The 23,498-nt window shown below is 38.0% G+C and overlaps 1 protein-coding gene across 5 annotated transcripts in view; it reads left to right on the forward strand.

Moving 5' to 3' along the window:
- Nucleotides 1-23,498, forward strand: part of RUFY3 (RUN and FYVE domain containing 3) — an 81,594-nt gene that overhangs the window by 26,055 nt on the left and 32,041 nt on the right. For all 5 annotated transcript variants that reach the window (XM_008063212.2, XM_008063213.2, XM_021715107.1 and 2 more), the window contains 4 exons: nucleotides 13,667-13,840; nucleotides 14,640-14,757; nucleotides 15,580-15,681; nucleotides 20,018-20,141. In XM_008063212.2, the coding sequence (XP_008061403.1) occupies nucleotides 13,667-13,840; nucleotides 14,640-14,757; nucleotides 15,580-15,681; nucleotides 20,018-20,141 (518 nt within the window). The remainder of the gene's footprint in view (nucleotides 1-13,666; nucleotides 13,841-14,639; nucleotides 14,758-15,579; nucleotides 15,682-20,017; nucleotides 20,142-23,498) is intronic.

Here is a 23,498-nt window from a genome sequence, read left to right on the forward strand (position 1 = left end):
GTAGAGATGAGGTCTCGCTGCCCAGGCGGGTCTCGAAACCACGGGCTCAGGCAATCCACTTACCTCAGCCTCCCAAAGGCACGGGATTACAGGCTGAGCCACCGAGCCCGGCTTCCATTCCATTCTTATTTTCTTATATGTTCTAACTTCACACACCCATTCCCATAGACATAATTTAAACCATTTAAAATACTGTCTTCCATGTAGTTTATAATATCACAGCATTTAAAATCTGCTTCCAGTCTTAACAATATATTGAGATTGATCATGCTTTTGGTGTTGTCTCATTTGGAGTACAAGTGTTCAATATTCCAGGGAGTTAAACTAAGGACAAAGATTATTCCTGCTTTTCATCAGATCTGTGGCTTATCCTGCTTTTACAAACTAATTAATTAACCTGTTACTGTTACTATTTCTTGGATGCTGGCAAAAGACTCCTAGGTCAGAGACAAAGGACTTTGTTACTTGTGACACTACAAGTAGTGTGAGCACCAGCATGTTTGTGTCAGTTCCCTTTGCTCCAGAGTCCCACAGAATAACACTCTATGGTTCAGGGACGTGCTCTGCACATGGTAGGTTTGTGTTGTAGCCGGAGAACACTGAGTTTGGGGAACCCATTGCTTTTATAAGAAGCGGTAGGAAAGCCTCATCTCTCATGATTATCAGCTGCATAAAGAACCCTGAGAAATGAATGGCTCAGGTAAGAGTGGTCAGGGCCTTGAAGTCTTGACACAACTTAGTAAGGACATGTAGGGTCACAAGAGATCTGAGGTGGGTTGTCTCCCCCAACATTTGACAGATGAAACAAAGGAATGAGGAATTCCCCCAAGATCTAACTCTTCTAGATCAGAGAGCTAACTGTTGTAGATCACAGTGTTGCCCTCTAGCATCTGTTTAAATTATGCCTATGGGATAAATTGAGAAAGTAAAGAACTCTTGGATTATATTTAATAAATATAAATTTCTTATGTTATAGCAAAACATAAGAAATTTAGTTGGTAAATATAATCCAAGGGTTACAACTGACCATTGTCCTAACTTCTAAATGCTTCTAGAAATCTTCTTGGTATTCCTCTGTGGAATGAAATTCTTCAGGTAAAGGTACTGAAGTTTGGCAAGCTTTCCAAAACTAAAATTGATTATATTATGATAATGGGGACCCAATGAAGAAGTGTGGTTTCCTAGAGAACTCTTGTACAAACTTGAATTATTAAAGATGAGAGAAATGTATACCTAACCATGAAGGAGTAAGAATAAAGAATGATCTTAGAAAGTTAAGTCACAAAATAAGCTGACTTACATCAATGCCATAGCCAATCAAAAGGGCTTTTTTGGCTATCTTTGGCGGTAGCAGAGAACAGTACTAGTTTCTTATTGGAGGCTAGCAGTTAAACATTAAAGCTTGACCTGGAGCAAGAGAAAGCAGAATTTCTTTTTTACTTTTATGCGTGGATACATAAAGTAGAAAGAATGGCATAATGAACTCTAATATAGCCACTACTCGTCATTAATAATGATTAACATTTGCCAATCCTAATTCCAAACATTACATCTTAGCACCTATAAATACTTCAGTACCACACCTAACAAAATTAACTTCTTAATAGTATCTAATACTCAGCCCATTTTCAAAGTCTGTTGTTTATCTCAAATCTGTCTTTTGTCAGTTGGTTTTTTCAGTTGGTTTGTTTGAATCAAGAACCATACAGGATGTACTTTATTGTATCCTTTTAAGTCTCTTTAATTTTTTAATAACAGCCTTCTTGAAATGTAATTTACAGACAGTAAAGATCACCACTTTAAAGTCTGCAATTCAGTGGTTGTTAGTATATTCACAAAGTCATGCCTCCCTCACTACTAGCTAATCCTAGAATACTGTCATCGCCCTGAAGAGAAGCCCTAAACTCATTAATAGTCATTCCCTACTCCTCCTTCTACCCAGCCCCTGACAGCCCCTGGTCTACTTTCTGTTTCTGAAGATTTACCTATTCTGGACCTTTCATATAAACAAAACATAAAATATGTAGCCTTTTGTGTAGGGCTGCTTTCGTTTAGCATAATGTTTTCAAGGTTTATCCATGTTGTAGCATGTTATCAGAACTTCATTTCTTTTTATGGCTAAATAATAATGTATTATACGGACATGTCACATTTTGTCTATCCATTTATTAGTTTTTGGACATTTGGCTTGTTTCTTTTTTGGGGACTAATTATGAACAATGCTACTATGAACATTAATGTACGAGTTTTGTGTGGACATATGTTTTCATATTGAAAACATATCTGGGGTAGAATTGCTGGGTCAAATGGTAACTCATGTTGAACTTTTTGGAGGACTGTTTTCCACAGCAGCTGCACTATTTTACATTCCAGCAATGCATGAGGGTTCTAATTTTTCCACATTCTTGATAACACTTATTTTTCTTTTTTAAAAATATCATTATGGCCACCGTATTGAATGTGAAGAGGTATCCACTATGGTTTTGATTTGTATCTCACTAATTAGCATCTTTTCCTATGTTTCTGGCTATTTGTTTATCTGTTCAGGTAAAATGTCTATTCCTTTACCCATCCTTTTTTACTGAATTATTTGTCTTTTGTTGCTAAATTGTAAGAATTCTTTCTGTAGACTAGATACTAGATCTACTTTGCAGATATTTTCTCCTATTCTTGGGTTGTCTTTTCACTTTTCTTTTCTTTAAAGACAGGGTCTTTATTTGTTACTCCAGCTGGAGTGCAGCGGTGCCATCATAGCTCACTGCAACCTCAAGCAATCTTCCTGCCTTGGCCTCCCAAAGTACTGGGATTGCAGATGTGAGCCGCCATACCCAGCCACTTTTCACTTTCTTGATGATGTCCTTTGAAGCACAAATGTTTTTAATTTTGATAAAGTTCATTTTATCTATTTTTTATTTTGGTTGTTTGTGCTTTTGGTGTCATATCTAAGAAACCTTGCCTTTCCCATGGTCATAAAAGATTTAGACCTATATTTTCTTCTATAGTTTTACCTCTTATACTTTGGTTTCTATTTTGAGATAATTTTTAAAAAGTCGTTTGTATGTGGATATCCAGTTGTCCTACCGCCATTTGTTGAAAAGCCTATTTCCCATTTGAACTGTCTTGGGACCTTTGTCAAAAATCAGTTGACCATACTCAATTATTTCTGGACTCAATTCCATCCCATTAATCTATGTGTCTGTCCTTATGATAGTGCCACATAGTCATGCTTACTTTTGCCTTGTAGTAAATTTTCAAATCAGGAAGGATGAGCCCTCCAATATTGTTCTTCTTTTTCAGGATTATTTTGACTATTTCAGGTCCCTTGCATTTCCCTATGTACTTTAGGATAAGCTTGGCAATTTCTATAAAAAGTCAGCTGGGGATTGGATAGGGATTGTTTTGAATCTGTTTATCAATTTGAGGAGTATTGTCATTTTTACAATATTATGTCTTCTGATCTGTGAACATTGAATGCCTGTTTATTTTGATCTTTTAAAATTTCTTTCAACAGTGATTTATAGTTTTCAGTGAACAAGTTTTACACTTTTTAAATTTATTTGTAGATTTTTTGATGCTATTGTAAATGGAATTGTTTTTAAATTTTCTCTTTGAATTGTCCATTACTAATGTATAGAAATACAATTAATTTTTGTGTATTGACCTTGTACCCTATAATCTTGCCAGACTTACTAGCTAATAGTGTGTGTGTGTGTGTGTGTGTGTGTGTGTGTGTGTGTGTGTATGTGTGTGTTGCTTAGGATTTTTTATTACAAGATTATGTCATCTGCAAATAAAGTTTTACTTCTTCCTTTCCAATCTAGATGCCTTTTTTTTCCTTTTCTTGCCTAATTGCCCTGTCTACAATCTCCTATAAAATGTTGATTAGAAGTGGGGAGAGTGGACATCCTTGTTTTGTTCCTGATCTTTGGGAAAGGCTTCAGTCTTTCATCATTGAGTATTATGTTAGTTGTGTCTTTTTTGTAGATACCCTGCGTCAGGTTGAGGAAGTTCCCTTCTTTTCCTAATTTTTGAGTGTTTGTACCATTAAAAGATGCTGACTTTTGTCAAATGCTTTGTCTACTATTAAAATGACAATGTTTTGTCTTTTACTTTATTAATTTGGTATATTACATTGATTGATTTTTGTATGTTGGACCAACCTTACATTCTGGAATAAATTCCATTTAGTCAGGCTGTATAATCTTTTATATGTTGCTAGATTTGGTTTGCCAGTATTTTGTTGAGAATTTTTGCATCTGTAGTCTCAAAGAGTATTGATCTATAGTTTTCTTATGATATCTCTCTCTGATTTTGGTCTCAAAGTAATAGTAGTCTCATAGAATGAGTTGGGAAGTTACCATCTCTCTATTTTTTGGAATAGTTTGTGAAGAATTGGTGTTAATTCTTTAAATAGTAGATTTTAACACGGAGGCCATCTGGTCTCTGGCCCTTTCTATGTGGGAATTTTTTTTATTACTCTTTTAGTATCTTGACTTGTTACAGGTTTGTTCAGGTTTTCCATTTCTTTGTGTGTCCATTTTAGTAGTTTGTGTCTTTCAAAGAGTTTGTTCATTTCTTCTAGGTTATCTCATAAGTTGCCCATAGTATTCCCTTACAATCCTTTTCCTTTCTGTAGTGTCAATACTAATGTCCCTTCTTTCATTCCTGATTTTAGTAATTTGAATCTTTTCTCTTTTTGTTTCTTATATAAGAAAAGCTCTGATTAGTTGGTCAGTCTAGCTAAATGTCCATATTGTTAACCTTGTCAAAGAATCAAGTTTGGATTTTATTTATTTATTTATCTCTGTAGTTTTTTCACTATTGAATTTATTTCTGCTCTAATCTTTATTATTTCCCTCCTGCTGGGTTTTCTACTTAGATACATATATATATTAGTTGCCCTTGATGAAACCAACTGTGAAATCATAGATTGTGATGACTAGAGCTAGGAGAGTTATCTCAGTCAGTGCTTCTTAAATTTTAATGCACATACAGATTGCTTGGGGATCTGGTTCAAATGCAGAATCTGATTTAGTGGTACTTTGGAGGCCTAAGGTTTCCCATTTCTAAAAGTTTTCCAGGTGATGCAAATGCTGATGTTTCAAGACCTCACATGGAGTAGTAGCAAAGACAGAGTTCATTTACTATCAGAGTCATTTCTGAGTTTTCCAGACCAGGCATGTTTTTTCTCCCATTCCAGGGAGGTTATTGTTCCCTTCCCTTGAGAATGAGTACTGAAGTTTGTCACTGTAACTAATAGGAGTATGTGTGGTTTTTATGAGATAAAAGAATTATTGAACAAGTCCAACCATCTCATTTTACTGATGAGGAAATTGAGGCCTCAAAGAGGTGAGATTTCTTGCCTGAAGTCATATGATAGGGATTAATTATCCCAAGTGATTATTAATATCAAGCAGATTAAGAGTAATGGGGGAATATAATCTTTCTGATAAGTCCTAATTTTTAACAAAGTTTATCTTTGATAATACTGTTACCAAGAAAATATAGCAATGAGAATAAATAAATTCGTGGTTAAATTTTCTTGACTTAACCCCTTTAACAGTTTTCTACACAGAGAAAGTATTACTTAAAGTAAGTTTCTTCTTTATTACCTTTGAATAGAAATGTGATATCTGAAATGCTAATAAGGAGAATAGATGGATATGGATACAGATATACAGATAATCTGAGTCCTAATACTCTATTAAAGATTATTTTTACTAAATGAGGATTTATTAAGAGTTCGTGATTGTCTCATACAAATAAGCGTCATCAGACTAGTTAAATGGTGTTTTATTATAAGGTATCTTTAGTATTTTATTATTTCTTTCATTATCAAGGACTTATTTTATGCCCAATTTTACGTTCTAAGAACAATAATAGCAAAAATTCAAAACAGACTAAAAATTACCAATCTTCAGTCATTCCCAACATAGAGTAAGCTTTTTTCCTATATGTTTCTATTAGTTATTTTTAATCTTATATTAAAGCTCTTGTGTATCATTGAAAGTCTCTGTATGATAACTGTTTTGTTTCTTATATAAGATAAAAGCTCTGATTAGTTAGGTAATCAGGAAATGCTGAGGAGTAGCTTATATTATGCTACATAATTTACTCCCACTTTACCAAGAATTGAATGTAATATAACATACTTGATACTAATAAGTGTTAAACAGCCGGGCTCAGTGGCTTAGCCTATAATCCCGCGCCTTGGGAGGCTGAGGTGAGTGGATTGCCTGAGCCCGTGGGTTCAAGACCTGCCTGGGCAACTTGGCGAGACCTCATCTCTACAATAAATCAAAAAAACTAGCCGGGCATGGTAGCACGCGCCTGTAGTTCCAACTACTTGGAAGGCTGAGGTGGAAGGATCACTGGAGCCCACCAGATCGAGGCTGCGGTGGCCGGGAGCGGCCACTGCACTCCAGTCTGGGTGACAGAGTGAGACTCCAACTCAAAAAATAATAATAATAAAAATAAACATTAAATATAACTTACTTCTCCTTCCACTATTTATAAAACATTTCAAGATTTTGCTGTGTGAACATTAGTCATTGCACTATAAGGAGATAAAATGTGGTATTTTTTTTCTTTTTTTTAAATTAGTCGGAGTCTCAGTCTGTCATCTAGGCTGGAGTGTAGTAGCACAATCATGACTTACCACAGCCGTGATCTCCAGGACTCAGGCGATTCTTTCACCTCAATCTCCTGAGTAACTGGGATGCAAGCGAACTCTATCACGCTCGGCTAATTTTTTTATTTTTTATTTTTATTTTTTTGTAGAGACGAGGTCTTACTATGTTGCCTAGGCTGATCTCAAACTCTTAGAATCAAGCAATCATCAAAATGGGGTCTTGATCACATGATTGGTTTTCAGAACAGTGTGACTCACTGTCACTCTTAGCAATGTGACTTTGGGTTCACTTTTGTCATCACTATTAAAAGTAAATGAAACACATGACTCTGTGAAGTTTATTAAAATTACCCTTATATGGGAATTAGCAGTCTTGAAGAGATACAGTGAAGAGTCGCTTGCTTTTGAAAGAACATTGATTTGAAAAACAGTCAGTATAATGAACTACTGTAGCTACCTGTAAAGTCATGTCAGCATGACTTCTTTAGTCCTTTGCTCTTGCTATGTTCCCCCCAAGATGATTTGTACCACCATCCATCTAATCACCTAAGCTAGAAATGTGATAGTTATTCTCCATTCTCCTAGCTCTCTCTGTTCCCTCACATCCAAATGGTCAAGTTGTGAAATCCTGACATTCTACCCCAGTACACCTCTCAAAGCTGACTCCTTCTAATCTACACAACCCCCCCTACCCTAGTTCCGTCCCTTATCATTTCTCTCCTCAACCATTGCAGTAGACCCTTATTGCTCCTCAGCTTTGAGTTCATGGATCCTTCCAATCCATCCTCCAGAAAGATGTTAGCATTACAATTTATGCCATCATATCTTACATTCAAGTCTTCACTGACTTTACGGTAAATCCATACTCCTTAAACAAGGTCCTTAGCAATCCAACCTTCGTCTCTTTCTCTTGTCTACTCTCTAACACTTATACATATGCATCTTTTGTTTGTTTGGGGTTTTGTTTTTGTTTTTGTTTTGAGTTGGAGTCTCACTCTGTCGCCCAGGCTGGAGTGCAGTAGCACACTTACGGCACCCCAGCCTCTACTTGTTGGGCTCAGATGATCCTTCCACCTCAGCTTTCCAAGTAGTTGGAACCACGGGCATGCACCACCACGCCTGGCCAACCTTTTGATTTTTGTAGAGATGAGGTCTCGCCATGTTGCCCATACTGGTCTCGAACCCCTGAGTTCAGGCAGTCCTCTCGCCTCTACCTTCCAAAGTGCTGGGATTACAGATGTGAGCCACCATGTCTGGCTACATATGCATTTTAAACCCCTAGCATTTTTTCAGTTTCATGTTTCTGAGTGTGCCATATTCTTCCATACTTCTGTGTGAGTTCTCAGGCTATTCCTTCCATCCTATTCTATTCACAGCTCTGGTCCTACCTCCTGTTTACCTGACTCATTTCCTTTTGTCTTTCAAGATTGAACTTAAAGGTCTCATCCTCTGAGAGCTTGTAGACACATACCTTCCCCCTAAATCTGAAAGAAAAGTGGGGGCTAGGTCAGATGTCTTTCTTCTATCTGTATTCCTATGGGATACTGTGTACACTTTTGTTGGAGCTTTTATTGCAGTGTATCTGTAGTGCTTCTCAATCTTTTCCATGGAAGTGCACCCAGTATCAGAGGAAATTGTATTATATTTACAGCCTACATGAAACTCTAAATTAATGTCATGTCTACCATCTTAGCCTTAAAAAGTATGGAAAATGTACATTTGATTCAATAGAATAGGAATATAACAATATAATGGACTTGCTGATGTAAGTTTAATGTAAAAACATTTTAAATTACTTGTTTTGGAGTAAAATTGATCTTTGTGAAAGTCATGCATTGTTTAGAATCACTTTCTGGCCTACACAATGTAACAATATTTTTTTTCTGCTTTGTATACTAAAAAGAATAAAATACACAGGAAAGAATGACATTTGTAAATAATTATAATCTTGCATACTATTCAACACAAAAACATTAATAAGCATTAAGCCAGGCGCAGTGCCCCACACCTATAACCCAAGCAATTTGGGAGGCAAAGGTGAGAGGATTGCCTGAGCTCTGGGGTTTGAGAACAGCCTAGGCAACTTGTCAAGACCTCATCTCTACAATAAACAAAAAAATTGGCCTGGTTTGGTGGCATGCACCTGTGGTTCCAGCTACTTGGAAGGCTGAGGTGGAAGGATCGCCTGAACCCAGCAGGTCATGGCTGCAGTGGTCGTGAGCGTGCCACTGCATTCCAGCTTGGGCCACAGAGTGAGACTCTGACTCAAAAATAAATAAATAAAAAGAATAAGCTTTAAATAATACTCATTTTAGCCTTTGTGTTAACAATGAGTAGTAAATTTTTACTTTCAAATGTTTTATTGATATGTAATTATTATACATATTTAGGAGTACAGAGTGTTATTTTGGTACATATATACAATGTGTAATGATCAAATCAGGGTAATTCACATTCTTTTACCTCCAACATCATTTCTTTGTGTTGGAAACATTCAAAATTCTCTCTTCTAGCTATTTGAAAATATTGTTAACTATAGTCTCCATACAGTACTACAGAACACTAGAACTTAGTCATCTTATCTAGCTGTAATTTTGTACTCATTAACCAATCTCTTCCTATTTTCTTTTCCCTGTTACCCTTCCCATCCTCTAATAACAACAACTCTACACTCTACTTCTTTTTTTTAATTTTTTTATTTTTTGAGTCAGAGTCTCACTCTGTCGCCCAGACTGGAGTGCAGTGGCCGCTCCCGGCCACCGCAACCTCGACCTGCTGGGTTCTGGCGATCCTTTCGCCTCAGCCTTCCGAGTAGCTGGAATTACAGGCATGCGCTACCACGCCCGGCTGATTTTTTTTGATTTATTGTAGAGATGAGGTCTCGCTGCCCAGGCGGGTCTCGAACCCGCAGGCTCAGGCAATCCACTCACCTCAGCCTCCCAAAGGCGCGGGATTACAGGCTGAGCCACCGAGCCCGGCTCACTCTACTTATATGAGCTAAATTTTCTTTAGCTCCCACATGTGAGAGAGAGCATGCGGTATTCATCTTTCCATATCTGACTTATTTCATTTAACATAATATCCTTCAGGCTTATCTATGTTACTATAAATGACTGAATGTCATTCTTTTTTATGACTGGGTAGCATTCCATTGTGCATATACACCAATTTTCTTTATTCATTCATCTGTTGGTAGACATATAGATTGATACCGTATATTGGCTGTTGTGAATGGGCAGCTAGCGCTTCAATTTCCTGATTTCCTTTCCATTGGATAAATACTCAGTAGTGGGATTGCTGAATCATATAGTATTTCTATTTTTAGTTTTATGAAGAACCTCCAGCTATTTTCCATAATGGCTATGCTAATTTACATTTTCACCAACAATGTATTAGAATTCCCCTTTCTCCACATCCTCCCCAGTGTTGGTTATTTTTTGTCTTTGGTAATAGCCATTTTAACTAGAGTAAATTCTTACTTTTAAACTCATATGTCTAATAGTCAAATTATTGCACCTGATTTTTGTTTGACTTTTATTTGCTTAGACTAGTAGTTCTCAATGGGGAAGGACCTGATTTTGTGTCCCAGGTGACATTTGACAATGTCTGAGAAATTTTTGTTTGTCATTATTGGAGGATGCCACTAGCATCTAGTGGGTAAAGGCCCAGGATGCTGCTGTGTTTAATTCACATAACAGAATCCCACGTAAAAGAATTCTCTGGCTTAAAACATCAGTAGCACCAAGGTTAACAGTAGTATTTTCTAAAGAATGGTTAGGTTGTTGATGCTTGGTGGAGGTTACTTTAAATAGGTTATAGCCCCTTTCATTTCCATAGACACTAGTTGATCTCGCTGTAGTTCATGAACCTCAGACCCCAACCAGATGCCTTAAACATTTCTGCTACTGATTAAAGAATAAGATGAGATAATAAAGATGAGTGGTGCAAAACTCACTACTTCTAGAAAAATGTCTCAAAGCCTGATGTGTTTTACTTAATCTAAATCTATCTCTCCCCATGTGACTAGTTTTCTTTTTCTTTTCCCTTTTTTTTTTGGAGTCAGAGTCTCACTCTGTTGCCCAGACTGGAATGCAGTGGCACACTCATAGCTACCCCAGCGTCGATCTGCTGGGCTCCGACGATCCTTCTGCCTCTGCCTTCCAACAATTTCACCAGAAAAGTAGCCAGAACTACAGATGCGTGCTTCCACGCCCAGCTAATTGTTTATTTATTGTAGAGACAAGGTCTCGCCACATTGCCCGGGCTGATCTCGAATCTGTGGGCTCAGGCAATGCACTCGCCTCAGGCCTCCCAAAGTGCTGGGATTATAGGCTGAGCCACCGAGCCCAACTGACTAGTTTTCACTAGGTTGGAATTAGGCTATAGAATTTGACCAGCAGCATTGTTTGTTACCAGCTCCTGAATTAATTGTCTACAGGCTTGTGGCAGAGTGACTGTTTCCTTAAAGGCAGGCAGTTCTCCAACTCCAAGCACAGTCACCTGCCGTCTAATGGAAGGCATTATATGGAAGGCCCACAACTCTTCACACACATTCATGCTTACACCCTTGCCCTATTCCTTTCTTCCACTGATTATAGGAGGTAAGAAACACTAAACTGTACGTAATTGCTGTTAATAAGTGAAAATTAATAACTAGTAAAATTGTTCAGGCTAGGCACAGTGCATCACGCCTGTAATCTCAACACTTTGGGAGGCCAAGGCAAGAGGATTACCTGAGCCCATGAGTTCAAGATCTACCTTGGCAACTTGTCAAGAACTCATCTCTACAATAAATCAAAACATTAGCTGAACGTGGTGGTACACCTGTATTTCCAGCTACTTGGAAGGCTGAGGTGGAAGGATCACCTGAGCCCAGCAGCCCGAGGCTGCAGTGACTGCGAGCGTGCCACTGCACTCCAGCCTGGGCGACAGAGTGAGACACCAACTTAAAAAAACTGTTCTTCATAAGTGCCTTTTAGGGGATAGTTTTTCATCATGTATTTTACTATCCCTTGTGACCTTATTCTATCCTTGACAAGTTGATCCACCATGAACAGAGAGAGCCATATTTGAGCTATAGCCTGAAAACATTTGTCAGTATGCAAGAAAGAACTAATGGTAGTATATGCCAATAATATAATATATACCAATTCTGACTTTCTTTTTTTGTTTTGCTTTTTTGAGCCATATTTCTCTAAAAATACTACCTCAGAAAACACTATAGCAAACCAAGATTTGCGTAGTTGGAACTGTAAATCTGTAAGTCCTTAAGCATGATGGAGAAGAGTTGTTTAGGATTTGACCATTTGTGTTCATTTAACTTTGAAAGCAGTTATAAATAAAAAAAAATTTATGAAGAAAATTACTTGGGATAACTTACATAGAATAGTCTGCATTAAGTGGCTTATCATGGATGCATTGTTTTATTAGTACTTTTAGTCTTCCTAAGAATAGGTGGAATACTTCATAGAGCTCTAGGCCTTTTTTTTAGTTTTTAGTAGAAATTTTATGTATTGATGTTTGGGAGGATGTACATGGCATAGTGGGATAAGCATTCGCTTTTATGGCAAATCCAGGCCCAAATTCTGCCACTTAATCATTAGTAAACATATCAATGTTTATTCTCAGACCACTTAACTGAAGGACTTGCGTCAGCACCTGAAAAGAAGGGATTCAGGGCCAGGAGTCCAAGGTGATAGGGTTGCCTGAGCCCACAGGTTTGAGACCAGCCTGGGCAACTTGACAAGACCTCATTTCTACAACAAATCAAAAACTTAGCTGGGCTTGGTGATACATGCCTGTAGTTCCAGCTACTTGGAAGGCTGAGCCCAAAGGATCACCTGAGCCCAGCAAGTCGAGGCTGCGGTGGCCGTGAGCATGCCACTGCACTCCAGCCTGGGCGACAGAGTGAGACTCCAACTCAAAAAAAAGAAAAGAAGGGAGAATACTTAAATGACAGAAATAAAATAACCAGTAAATAAGATAGATGTAAAAGAATGATCAGGAGGAAGACAGAGTAACTGTTATTTGAAGTCATCAGTTCATTTGTACATGGATTGCAGTGATCAGGAGCACAGGGTTTGGAGGCAGACAAATGACCTCTGGCTCTATCATGGATCACTGGCTGTGCCCAGGGACCAGCTGCAGCTCTTTGATCAGCCTACAATGGCATGTGACTTGCACAAGTTCGTAGAGTGAGTCAAGTGAGCAGCTGAGGCTTTGCTCTCTCTGTCTCATTCTCTTCCCTGAGAAGTTGTTCTACTGATGACTGTCTTGGGGCACGTTGTAAGGAGGGATGAAGTCATAATTGTGAGGAGCGGCCAAGGTGTCTGGCACAGGGCAAGCGCCAGTACGTGAAGGTAGTGAATGCAGTAAAATGTTGCCCTAGTTCCTTTCCTCAAGTAGTTTATCTGTCTTGTTGATGAGAGCCACACACTGTATTCTAAGTCTTAAATATTTGGAAACAGATTAAGTTCTAGAACTACATTATACTAATAAATCTAATGCATAGTTTAAATGAGAATATTGCTAATTAGTATAAATGCTATAATGCAAGTAGTATTCCTGGACAAAAAGTGTATAAACACTTGACCTTTTTTCCTACATCGACTTTATTTTTAGGACCCTGCAGGGAATTAAGAGGGGCAAGCAAGAGTGGCGGCAGAGAGACCAATGTGAAGGTGGTACAGTGGTGAGCTGTGATGGGCGCCCAGGTTAGGGTGGAGGCAGAGGCAGTGGTGAGAATGTTAAAAGACTCTACTCAAGGCTTGAGATTTGGTAAAATAGATCATTGTTACTGCTTCAGCAAGGATATCCTTAAGGGGAGCTGGCATTATTTTTTCAGTGAGTAAATGACAGAAAATACAACTAACACCATAATGTACCACTGCCTTGATTTTTGACGTGGCAACGACAGTCCCACCCACCATTGCTTTTGTACCATCAGTACAAATGTCAACATGGTGGAATTATACTGAATTTTAAAATGTGCTCTTTTCAGTAACCAGGCTTCATCCTGTCTCCCTGTGGCTATAGATCCTAATTATCTCATGGCTAACGAACGCATGAACCTGATGAATATGGCCAAGCTGAGTATCAAGGGCTTGATTGAATCCGCTCTGAACCTGGGGAGGACTCTAGACTCTGACTATGCACCTCTCCAGCAATTCTTTGTGGTGATGGAGCACTGTCTGAAACATGGCTTGAAAGGTAGGCCTCAAAGTGCAAATGTACTTGCAGCTATTTCCAAGCAATACGTATTCCAGAAGAAAGCATTCTTTGTGGAGCCAAATGATAATAGGCTTGAGATAATAATGTTAATCCATTGGAATGCAACCTATATGAGAGTGAGGTTATGGTTAACTTACAGTGAGGTTATGGTTAACTTACAGGACTTAAAAACATACTGATCATTAAACGTTGGAGTTGGAAGGGCCATTATAGTTAATCAAGTCCAATACAATTCCAACAGACAGGCGGAAATAGGGCGGCCTAGAATAGCACAAGACTTGCCTGTGACTGTGAGCTGGGGCAGATCAGGTACTGGAACTCAGGTCTCCCAACTCTTGCCTCAGTGTTCTTTCCAATTAACTGTAAGCCTTCAAGGGTAAGACCTGGTCTTGTTCACCTTGGCTTCCTTTCTTCCTCCCTTCCCCACATTCAATAGACTGTTTCTGAATTATATATTCTTTCCATCGGACTGTTTTCTTCCTTAATACCACATGATTTTAAACACAGTACTATATTGTTAAAAGTGTTTTGTTACATTATTGGGCTAGGTTACAAATTCTTCTTGAAAGAATAAGGATTGAATCTTTGGAAGCAGAGAATTTTTTATTTTCACAAAATGTCATCTATAATTCTAAAACTGTCTAATAACTTAGAATTGGTTTCTTGAAAAGGACTTTGAATAGATGGGAGAGAAACGTGTGTGTGTGTGTGTGTGTGTGTTAAGAGAATGCTTTGTTGCAAAGAATGTTAAAATATTGCTTTGTTTTTGTTGTCTTAGCTAAGAAAACTTTTCTTGGACAAAATAAATCCTTCTGGGGGCCTCTAGAACTTGTAGAAAAGCTTGTTCCAGAAGCTGCAGAGATAACAGCAAGTGTTAAAGATCTTCCAGGACTTAAGTAAGTCTAAGGTTGAATTCTGTTTCTCAGGAACAATATTCTTATTAAGTATCTCCCTGAAGAGTGAGACTAAGGATAATGATGTTCATAATAATTTCTTTCATAACAATCCAAAATGCATAGTGTCGTTATGAATAGACTGTTATGAGAGAACTAGTATACAGAATTTTAAGGAAAGTATGACCTTGGGGGATAATTATTCATCTAAGAAAAGTTGTCTTCATGTGAAATACCAAACATTTCCTTACTTTTTTAAAGCACTTGTGTGAATCAGTGAGCCTCAAGAAATTAGATATAAGGAGGTGGCATGCTGGATTGATTTAGGGAACAGAATGTATTGATGGGTTTGAGAGTTAAGATTAAACAATTGCCAAGTAAACTTCAGGACCTGCACCTACAGCCTGCCTTACAACTTGAAAAAGAGTAACAATTACCCTTCCAGATGAAATTGGTTTAATTTTAGTCACATAAAGCCCTAAATTGCCTCTGTCCACATTAGTACTTGAATACTTATAGAATCCACAGGAAACTTTGGAGATTTACAATACTAACCTGATGGAGCATTTTCAGCTAGGCTTCCCAAGGTCTGCCCTTCAAATTATAGACATTAAAGACACGTTCAGTAATTCTTTATGAGAGCACTTGTCCCAACACAGCCCGCACAAAATTTATTGTGTAGGAATGTGGTGGGAGAGGCCTCAAGTAGCACCTCAGTGTTCTTGTTAGGCAGGGAGACCATTAGCAAGAGCAAATGAACCTATTCTCACTGTAGCCCTGCTTCCATTACTTTTGTTTTTAGTTATTCAATTTCTGTTTTTGTAGGACACCAGTAGGCAGAGGAAGAGCCTGGCTTCGTTTGGCATTGATGCAAAAGAAACTTTCAGAATATATGAAAGCTTTGATCAATAAGAAAGAGCTTCTCAGGTACAAATACCTTCTTCTCAAACTTTCTTCTTTCCTTGGTGTATTCTATATCATATAAAGTTGAACCATGTAAGTTCACCATTTTTATAAATCAGAAATAGTTGATCCATAACAATTTTACTAACACTTTTTCACACTCTGAGTGGATGCTTTATATCATGTGTGTTCTGCCTGTAACTATGGTCCTTTCCAGAGCAGGCCAAGACTTATTGTTAGAAAACGGAAAAGGCACCTTAGCCTGTGCCCAGGTTCAATAAGACAAGAAGTTGGCATGCAGCATCAGTTCAAATATAGCACCAAAAAAACCTTCCAAATGGGTCACAGTTATAAGTGGGAGAGACAAAACAATGAAACTTTTAGAAGAAAGCATAGGCAGGCAAACATTTCTTAAACAGGATGTAAAAAGTATAAAGGAAAGAAATGGATAAATTGGTCCACATTAAAATGAAGACTTTCTGTTCACCAAAAGACACTCTTAAGATTAAGGGTGAGCTAGGTGTTGTGACCCACACCTATAATCCCAGCACTTTGGGAGGCAGAGGTGAGAGGATTGCCTGAGTCCAGGGGCTCAAGACCAGCCTGGGCAACTTGGTGAGACCTGTTCTATATCAAAAAATTAGTTGGGCATGGTGGTGCACACCTGTGGTTCCAGCTACTTATAAGACTGAGGCAGAAGGATCACCTGAGCCCAGCAGGTCAAGGGTGTGGTGGCTGTGAGCATGCCACTGCATTCCAGCCTGAATGACAGAGTGAAACTCCTACTCAAAAAAAAAAAAAAATTAAGGGTTAAAGTCAACCCATAGAGTGAAAGGAGATATTTGTAATTAATTCGTAATTCATATATTCAACAAAGGATATATATTCAGGGATCTTTATTCATATAAAGAACTCCTTCAATCCAATAAAAAAAATGCAGACAAGCAAATATGAAAATCCATAAAAAACTTAAACGGGTATTTTACAAAAGAGGACATGGAAATGGCCAGGCAACCTATAAAAAGATACCCACCTTCACTAGCTATCATGTAAGTGCAAATTAAAGCTGCATGTGATACTGCTGTAAACTCACTAAAAGGGCTACAATGAGAAAGACATGTTAATACCAAGTGTTGGTGAAGATGTAAAGTAACTTTAGTGCTCTGCCAATGGGAAAGTTAACTGGTACAGAAATTTGAGGAAACTGTTTGGCATTATCTATTAAAACTGACTATAATCATACCTTATTACCCAGTAATTCTAGTTATTATAGCCAATGGAAATAAGTAGTTATGTTCAACAAAAGACGAACAAGAATATTCATAGCTGGCCAGGCATGGTGGCTCACGCCTATAATCCCAGCACTTTGGGAGGCAGAGGCGAGTGGATTGCCTGAGCTCAGAGGTTCAACACCAGCCTGAGCAACATGGCAAGATCTCATCTCTACAGTAATTCAACAGATTAGCCAGGCATGGTGGCACATGTCTATAGTTCCAGCTACTTGAAAGGATAAGGCAGAAGGATCACCTGAGCCCAGCAGGTTGAGGCTGTGGTGGCCGTGAGCATGCCACTGCACTCCAGCCTAGGCAACGGAGTGAGACTCTGACTCAAAAAAAAAAGAGAGAGAGAGAAAAGAAAATGTATCTAGCCGTATGATATTCAAATATAATAAATAAACACAGAGAAATAATGTACAAGGAAGAACAAGTAACAGAATTTAAAGAAACAGCCGGATTTTTTGCCCAAGAGCCTAGTTTTTGCAATTTGCAAGAAATTGCAATGTAGATCCTAATGGAGCAATGCTTTGATACTGCTGCAGGTATACATATGCCATTGATTGCTGGGGTTATTTTTTTTTGTTTTGTTTGTTTGTTTGTCTGTTTGCCTAAGGAAATTGAACAAATCCGGAAAGAGAAATAGGAGCCATTCAGGAGCTTATTTATCTCCACAGAGTGGAGGCTTAGCTTTCCAAAGGCCAGTTCTTAGAGTGGTAAAGGGTCTAGTGTTCAAGCTATAGGTAGCTCCAAGGTAGTATCTTTGATCAAAATTGCATGGTTCTAAGTGGGGTCTGAAGTATCAGCTCTTTGTCCAGCATATAGCACTGGAGTGAGCACATTCAGTTGTGTGCACTGGGCAGAGTAGTCTTCATGCATAGCTTTACTCACCTGGGCCCAGCAATTTCACTCCTAGTATGTCTAATAGAAATGCACATGTATTTGTATCAAAAAGCACTGGAAATCCAGCTCTCTTTCAACAATAAACAGAATGGATACATTGTAGTATATTCCTACATTCCTTTGGAATGGTATCCAGCAATGAAAACTCTTGAACTACAGCTACATATAGCAGTATATGAATCACACAAATATTTGCACAAAGGAAGTCAGACACAAAAGAGTATGTACTATATTATTCCATTTATATAAAGTTCAAAAATAGTTAAAATCAATCTATGGGGGTAGCAATCAGGATAATGGTTGCTATGTGGGAGGGAGGGGTAAGGGTACTGATTGGGAGAGAGAAAGAGCAGATTTCTAGGATTCCAGGGCTGTTCTCTAAACTGATCAGGGTAGTAATTACCCATACAGCTGTGTTTTTTGTGAAAATTCGTGGAACTGAAATTCTGTTAGCTGCGTGCTTTGAAATGTGTAAATGTTGGAATTCAGCCTTGTTCAGCTTCTAAGCAGCTATCTAAACAACTTTTAATGGAAGCTTTTGGGAGAATAAACTATTTAAGTACGTGTTCATTTCAATTCTACTCAGTTTTCCTTCAGAGACTATCAAAGAACAAAAATAGCCTGCAATCAACTTTTGAGAGATATAGTACATTTGAAGGTCATTCATGTACTCTGTTCGTAATATTCTACTATTTGTTAATATCTCTTATAGAGGACCAGAAAAGAAACAAAGATGAATTGTTTCAAAATTAGTAAATTGTATTGATTGTTTACAGTGGTGGAGGTTGACCTTGACTAGTCCCAGGATATTTTGTGGATTATAAATAGACTTCAATGTTGTTTCAATCATGATGTCCACTTGGTTGAAAATGAGTATTTCAAGTCACTGGGTTTTGTTTTGGGTTTTAGAACAATTTTAATATAGTAGTATTGAGCAGAAGATACACAGATTTTCTATATAACCCTTGTCCGCTGCATAGCCTCCCCCATTACCAACATCCCACACCAGAGGCGTACATTTGTTACAATCAACGAACCTGTATTGACACATGATCTCCCTAAGTCCATAGCTTGCATTAGGGTTCTTCTCTTGGTGTTGTACGTTCTGTGGATTTTGACAAATGTTTAATGACATGTATCTATAAGTCATTACAGCATTGAACAGAATAGTCTCATTGTCCTAAAAGTCCTCTGTGCTTTGTCTGTTCATCCCTATTCCCCCCTGGCAACTGCTGATGCTTTTATTGTCTGTATGGTTTTGCCTTTTCTAGAATGTCATGTAGTTGGAATCGTTTAGTATTTAGCCTCTCACACTGGTTGGGAAGATGCAAAAATATTTCGGGTTTTTTTGTGGCTGTTGTGAATGGGATTGTACTTTTGTGGGGGGGTCTCTGCCTGCTTGTTGTTGGTATATAAGAATGTAACTGTCTTTTGCACATTTATTTTATACCTTTAGATTTTGCCAAAGTCCTTTATCAGTGCAAGCAGGTTTTTACAGATTCTCTTGGATTTTCAAGGTATAGGATCATATCACCAGCAAAGAGGGATAGCAGTTCACATTTTTAAACTGTTTATTCACTGTATTAAGAAAAATGTGTTTAAATAGAATTTAAAATAAAGCAAACGAGAAAAAAGACAAATTTTTAAAGAACACACCAGACACATTTTTAAGATGTATAAAAGATTATGAGATTATCTCATAATACATCACAAATACAAATCTGTCAGAAAAGTGTGAATACTCACTTCAGCCACAGTACCATTCTGGTCATATTTCTTTCAGCCAGACTGTCTATTTAAATAATCTATTCCTGGTAGCACATACCTGTAGTTCCAGCTTCTTGGAAGGCTGAGGTGGAAGGATTGCTGGAGTCCAACAGGTCGAGGTTGCGGTGGCCAGGAGCATGCCACTGCACTCCTGCCTGGGCAACAGAGTGAGACTCCAACTCAAAATAATAATAATAATAATAATAGTAATAATAATAATCTATTCCTGCAACTGTTATCTAAAATAAATTATTATTGGAGCCTTTCTCTCTCTCTCTCTTTTTTTTTACTTTTTCGCTATTGTCATAGATGACCATATTCAGCCATGAAACAAGCGTTTTTCTCCTGTCTCGTGACTGCATCCTTGGAGTTTTGAGGTTGTGTTACAAAAAGAATTCTTTGGATTTCTCTTACAGTGAATTCTATGAACCCAATGCCCTCATGATGGAGGAAGAAGGAGCCATAATTGCTGGTCTCTTGGTGGGTTTGAATGTCATTGATGCTAATTTCTGCATGAAAGGAGAAGATTTGGACTCTCAGGTATGAGAATACTAGTTTCTAAAGTGTATTATATTACTCTTAGTTTTGTTGTTTGAGAACTAGATTCATTAGATTATGCCAGCCAAATTAGGGGAAATTCTGTGAGTTGTAACTAGAATTTCCTTTAATTTTAATGTGAATGTTAAAAATTAGTTTGCTTTTCCTTACAACTTGACTCATTTATGCATTATGAATATTTTTCAAATTCTTGTCTTAGCTGTGATCTCTTCTAAATATATATCAGGGTGCCAAAAAAAAGTATACATATTTTAAGAAATGTTATCTACTGTAATCAGAAGTGTCTGACACTAATGGCAACCACTTTGAGCACCTCTTGTAATTGCAGAAGTAAAACGTGATTTGTAGCTATCTTTTGTTATCAGTATATATTGAGTATTTCAATTTTAATACAGTTTTTCCTTTCTTAAAATGTGTACACATATTTTTGGCACCCTGGGTATATACACACACACATACGGGGATACCTGGAGATGTTATGAATTTGGTTGCAGACCAAGACAATAAAATGAATATCAAGGTAAATTTTTTTTTGGTTTCCCAGTGCATATAAAAATTTGTTTACAGTATACACTATATAGTCTAAGTGTGCAATAACCACTATATCTTTTTAAAAGTACATAATTTTAAAATACAAAATAAAATAAAGTACTTAATTTTAAAATACAGTACAGCCCCTACCTACAAACCTTCAAGTTTCAAACTTTCAAAGATATGAAAGTGTTCCCTTGTCCAATCATGTAAGGTAGTTCACATGTCTGGCATACATTGTCACGTGCTGTACTGTAGGATTTAAAATGTTTTATTTCTTTTTTTTTGCCTTTGTTAGGTTTTAAGTATCATTTGTGTTAACAGTATTATAAACCTTCTATAGTACAGTACTATATAGTTGATTGTTTTAGTTGGATACCTAGTCTAACTTTGTTGAACTCACAAACAAATTGGATTTACGAACACATTTTTAGAACAAAACTTAATCATATATAGGGGACTTATTGTACTTTATAAGATAGATATACTAGTGTAATAATCTTTCTGCTGGAGGTGTGTCTCACCTTGATGTTGATAACTGCTAATTAATCAGGGTGCTGGTTGCTGAAGGTTGGAGTGGCTGTGATAATTTCTGGAAATAAGACAATGAAGTCTGCCCATCAATTGACTCTTTCATGAGAGATTTTTCTGTAGCATACCGTGCTGTTTGATAGCATTTTATCCACAGTTGAACATCTTTCAAAATTGGAGTCAGTCCTCTCAAGCCCTGTTGCTGCTTTATCAACTAAGTTTTTGTAGTATTCTAAATTCTTTGTTGTCATTTCTACAATGCTCACAGCATCTTCACCAGGAGTAAGTTTCATCTCAAGGAACCACTTACTTTGTTCATCCATAAGAAGCAGTTCCTCCTCTGTTCAAGTGTGATCATGAGATTGCAGCAATTCATAGTTTCAGGCTGTACTTTTCATTGTAGTTTGCTGTTTCCACCACCTCTATAGTTACTTTCTCCACTGACGTCTTGAATCCCTCAAAGTCATCCATGAGAACTGGAGTCAACTTCTTCCAAGTTCCTGTTAATGTTGATATTTTTCCTCCTTCCATGAGTCATGAATGTTCTCAGTGGCATCTAGAATGGTGAATCCTTTTCAGAAGGTTTTTAACTTACTTTTCCCAGAGGAATCACAATCTATGGCAGCTATAGCCTTATAAAATATATGTCCTAATTAATGAGACTTGAACATCAACATTACTCCTTGATCCATGAACTGCAGAATGAAAGTTATGTTAGTAGGCATGAAAACAACATTCATCCCCTCCACATCTCTGTCAGAGCCCTCAGGTGACTAGCTGCATTGTCAGTGAGCAGTAATAGTTTGAAAGGAATCTTTTTTTTATGAGCACTATGTCTCAACAGTGGGCTTAAGATAGTTAGTAAATCATTCTGTAAATAGATATGCTCTCATCCAGGCTTTGTTGTTCCATTTATAGAGCACAGGCAGAGTAGATTTAGCATAATTTTTAAGGACCTTAGCATTTTCAGAATGATAAATTAGCATTGGCCTCAACTTTAGGTCATGAGTTGCATTAGCCCCTGACAAGAGAATCAACCTGTCCTTTAAAACTTTGAAGCCAGGCATTGACTTAGCCCTCTAGCAGTGGGAGATCTAGATGGCATTTTCTTCCAATAGAAGACTTCTGACTACCTTGAAAACCTTCTGGATAACTTGCTGAAGCTTCTACATGAGCACTTGCTGCTGAATCTTGAACTTTTATGTTATGAACACAGCTTCTTTTCTTAAACTTCATGAACCAACCATTACTAGCTTCCAACTTTTCTTCTGTAGCTTCTTCTCTCAGGCTTCATAGAATTAAAGAGCCTTGCTTTGGATTAGGTAGGCTTTGACTGAAGAGGATGTTGTGGATAGTTTGATCATCTGTCCATACCATTTGAAATTTCTACATATCAGCAATAAGGCTGTTTTGCTTTGTTGTTCCTGTGTTCACTGAAGGATCACTTTCAATTTTTTTCAAGAACTTTTCCTTTGCATTCACAGCTTAGCTAACTGGCACAAAAGGCCTATCTCAACTTTTGCCTTTCTAACTATGTTAATCATTTCAGCTTTTTATTTTTTTTTTATTTTTTTGAGTTGGAGTCTCACTCTGTCGCCCATACTGGAGTGCAGTGGCACTCCCGGCCACTGCAGCTTCGACCTGCTGGGCTCCAGCAATCCTTCCACCTTAGCCTTCCAAGTAGCCAGAACTACAGGTGCACGCTACCTCGCCCGGCTAATTTTTTTATTTTATTGTAGAGATGAGGTCTCGCCAAGTGGCCCGGGTGGGTCTCGAACCCATGGGCTCAGGCAGTCCACTCACCTTGGCCTCCCAAAGCATGGGATTGCAGGCTGAGCCACTGAGCCCGCCTAGCTTTTGATTAAAAGTGAAAGATGTTGTAACTCTTCCTTTCACTTTAACACATAGAAGCCATTATAGGTTATTAATTGGTCTAAACTCAATATTGTTGTGTCTCAGGTAATAGGGAAGTCAAGAAGAAAGGAGAGAAATGGCCGGGGTCAGTGGCTCAGCCTGTAATCCCATGCCTTTGGGAGGCTGAGGTGAGTGGATTGCCTGAGCTCGCGGTTCAAGACCCGCCTGGGCAGGCGAGACCTCATATCTACAATAAATCAAAAAAATTAGCCGGGCATGGTAGCGTGCACCTGTAGTTCCAGCTACGTGGAAGGCTGAGGTGGAAGGATCACCGGAGCCCAGCAGGTCGAGGCTGCGGTGGCCGGCAGTGGCCACTGCACTCCAATCTAGGCGACAGAGTGAGACTCCAACTCAAAAAAAAAA

Source organism: Carlito syrichta, unplaced genomic scaffold (genome assembly GCF_000164805.1).
Source record: "Carlito syrichta isolate Samal-C Ts95f unplaced genomic scaffold, Tarsius_syrichta-2.0.1 Scaffold306677, whole genome shotgun sequence".
NCBI classification, from domain to species: Eukaryota; Metazoa; Chordata; class Mammalia; order Primates; family Tarsiidae; genus Carlito; species Carlito syrichta.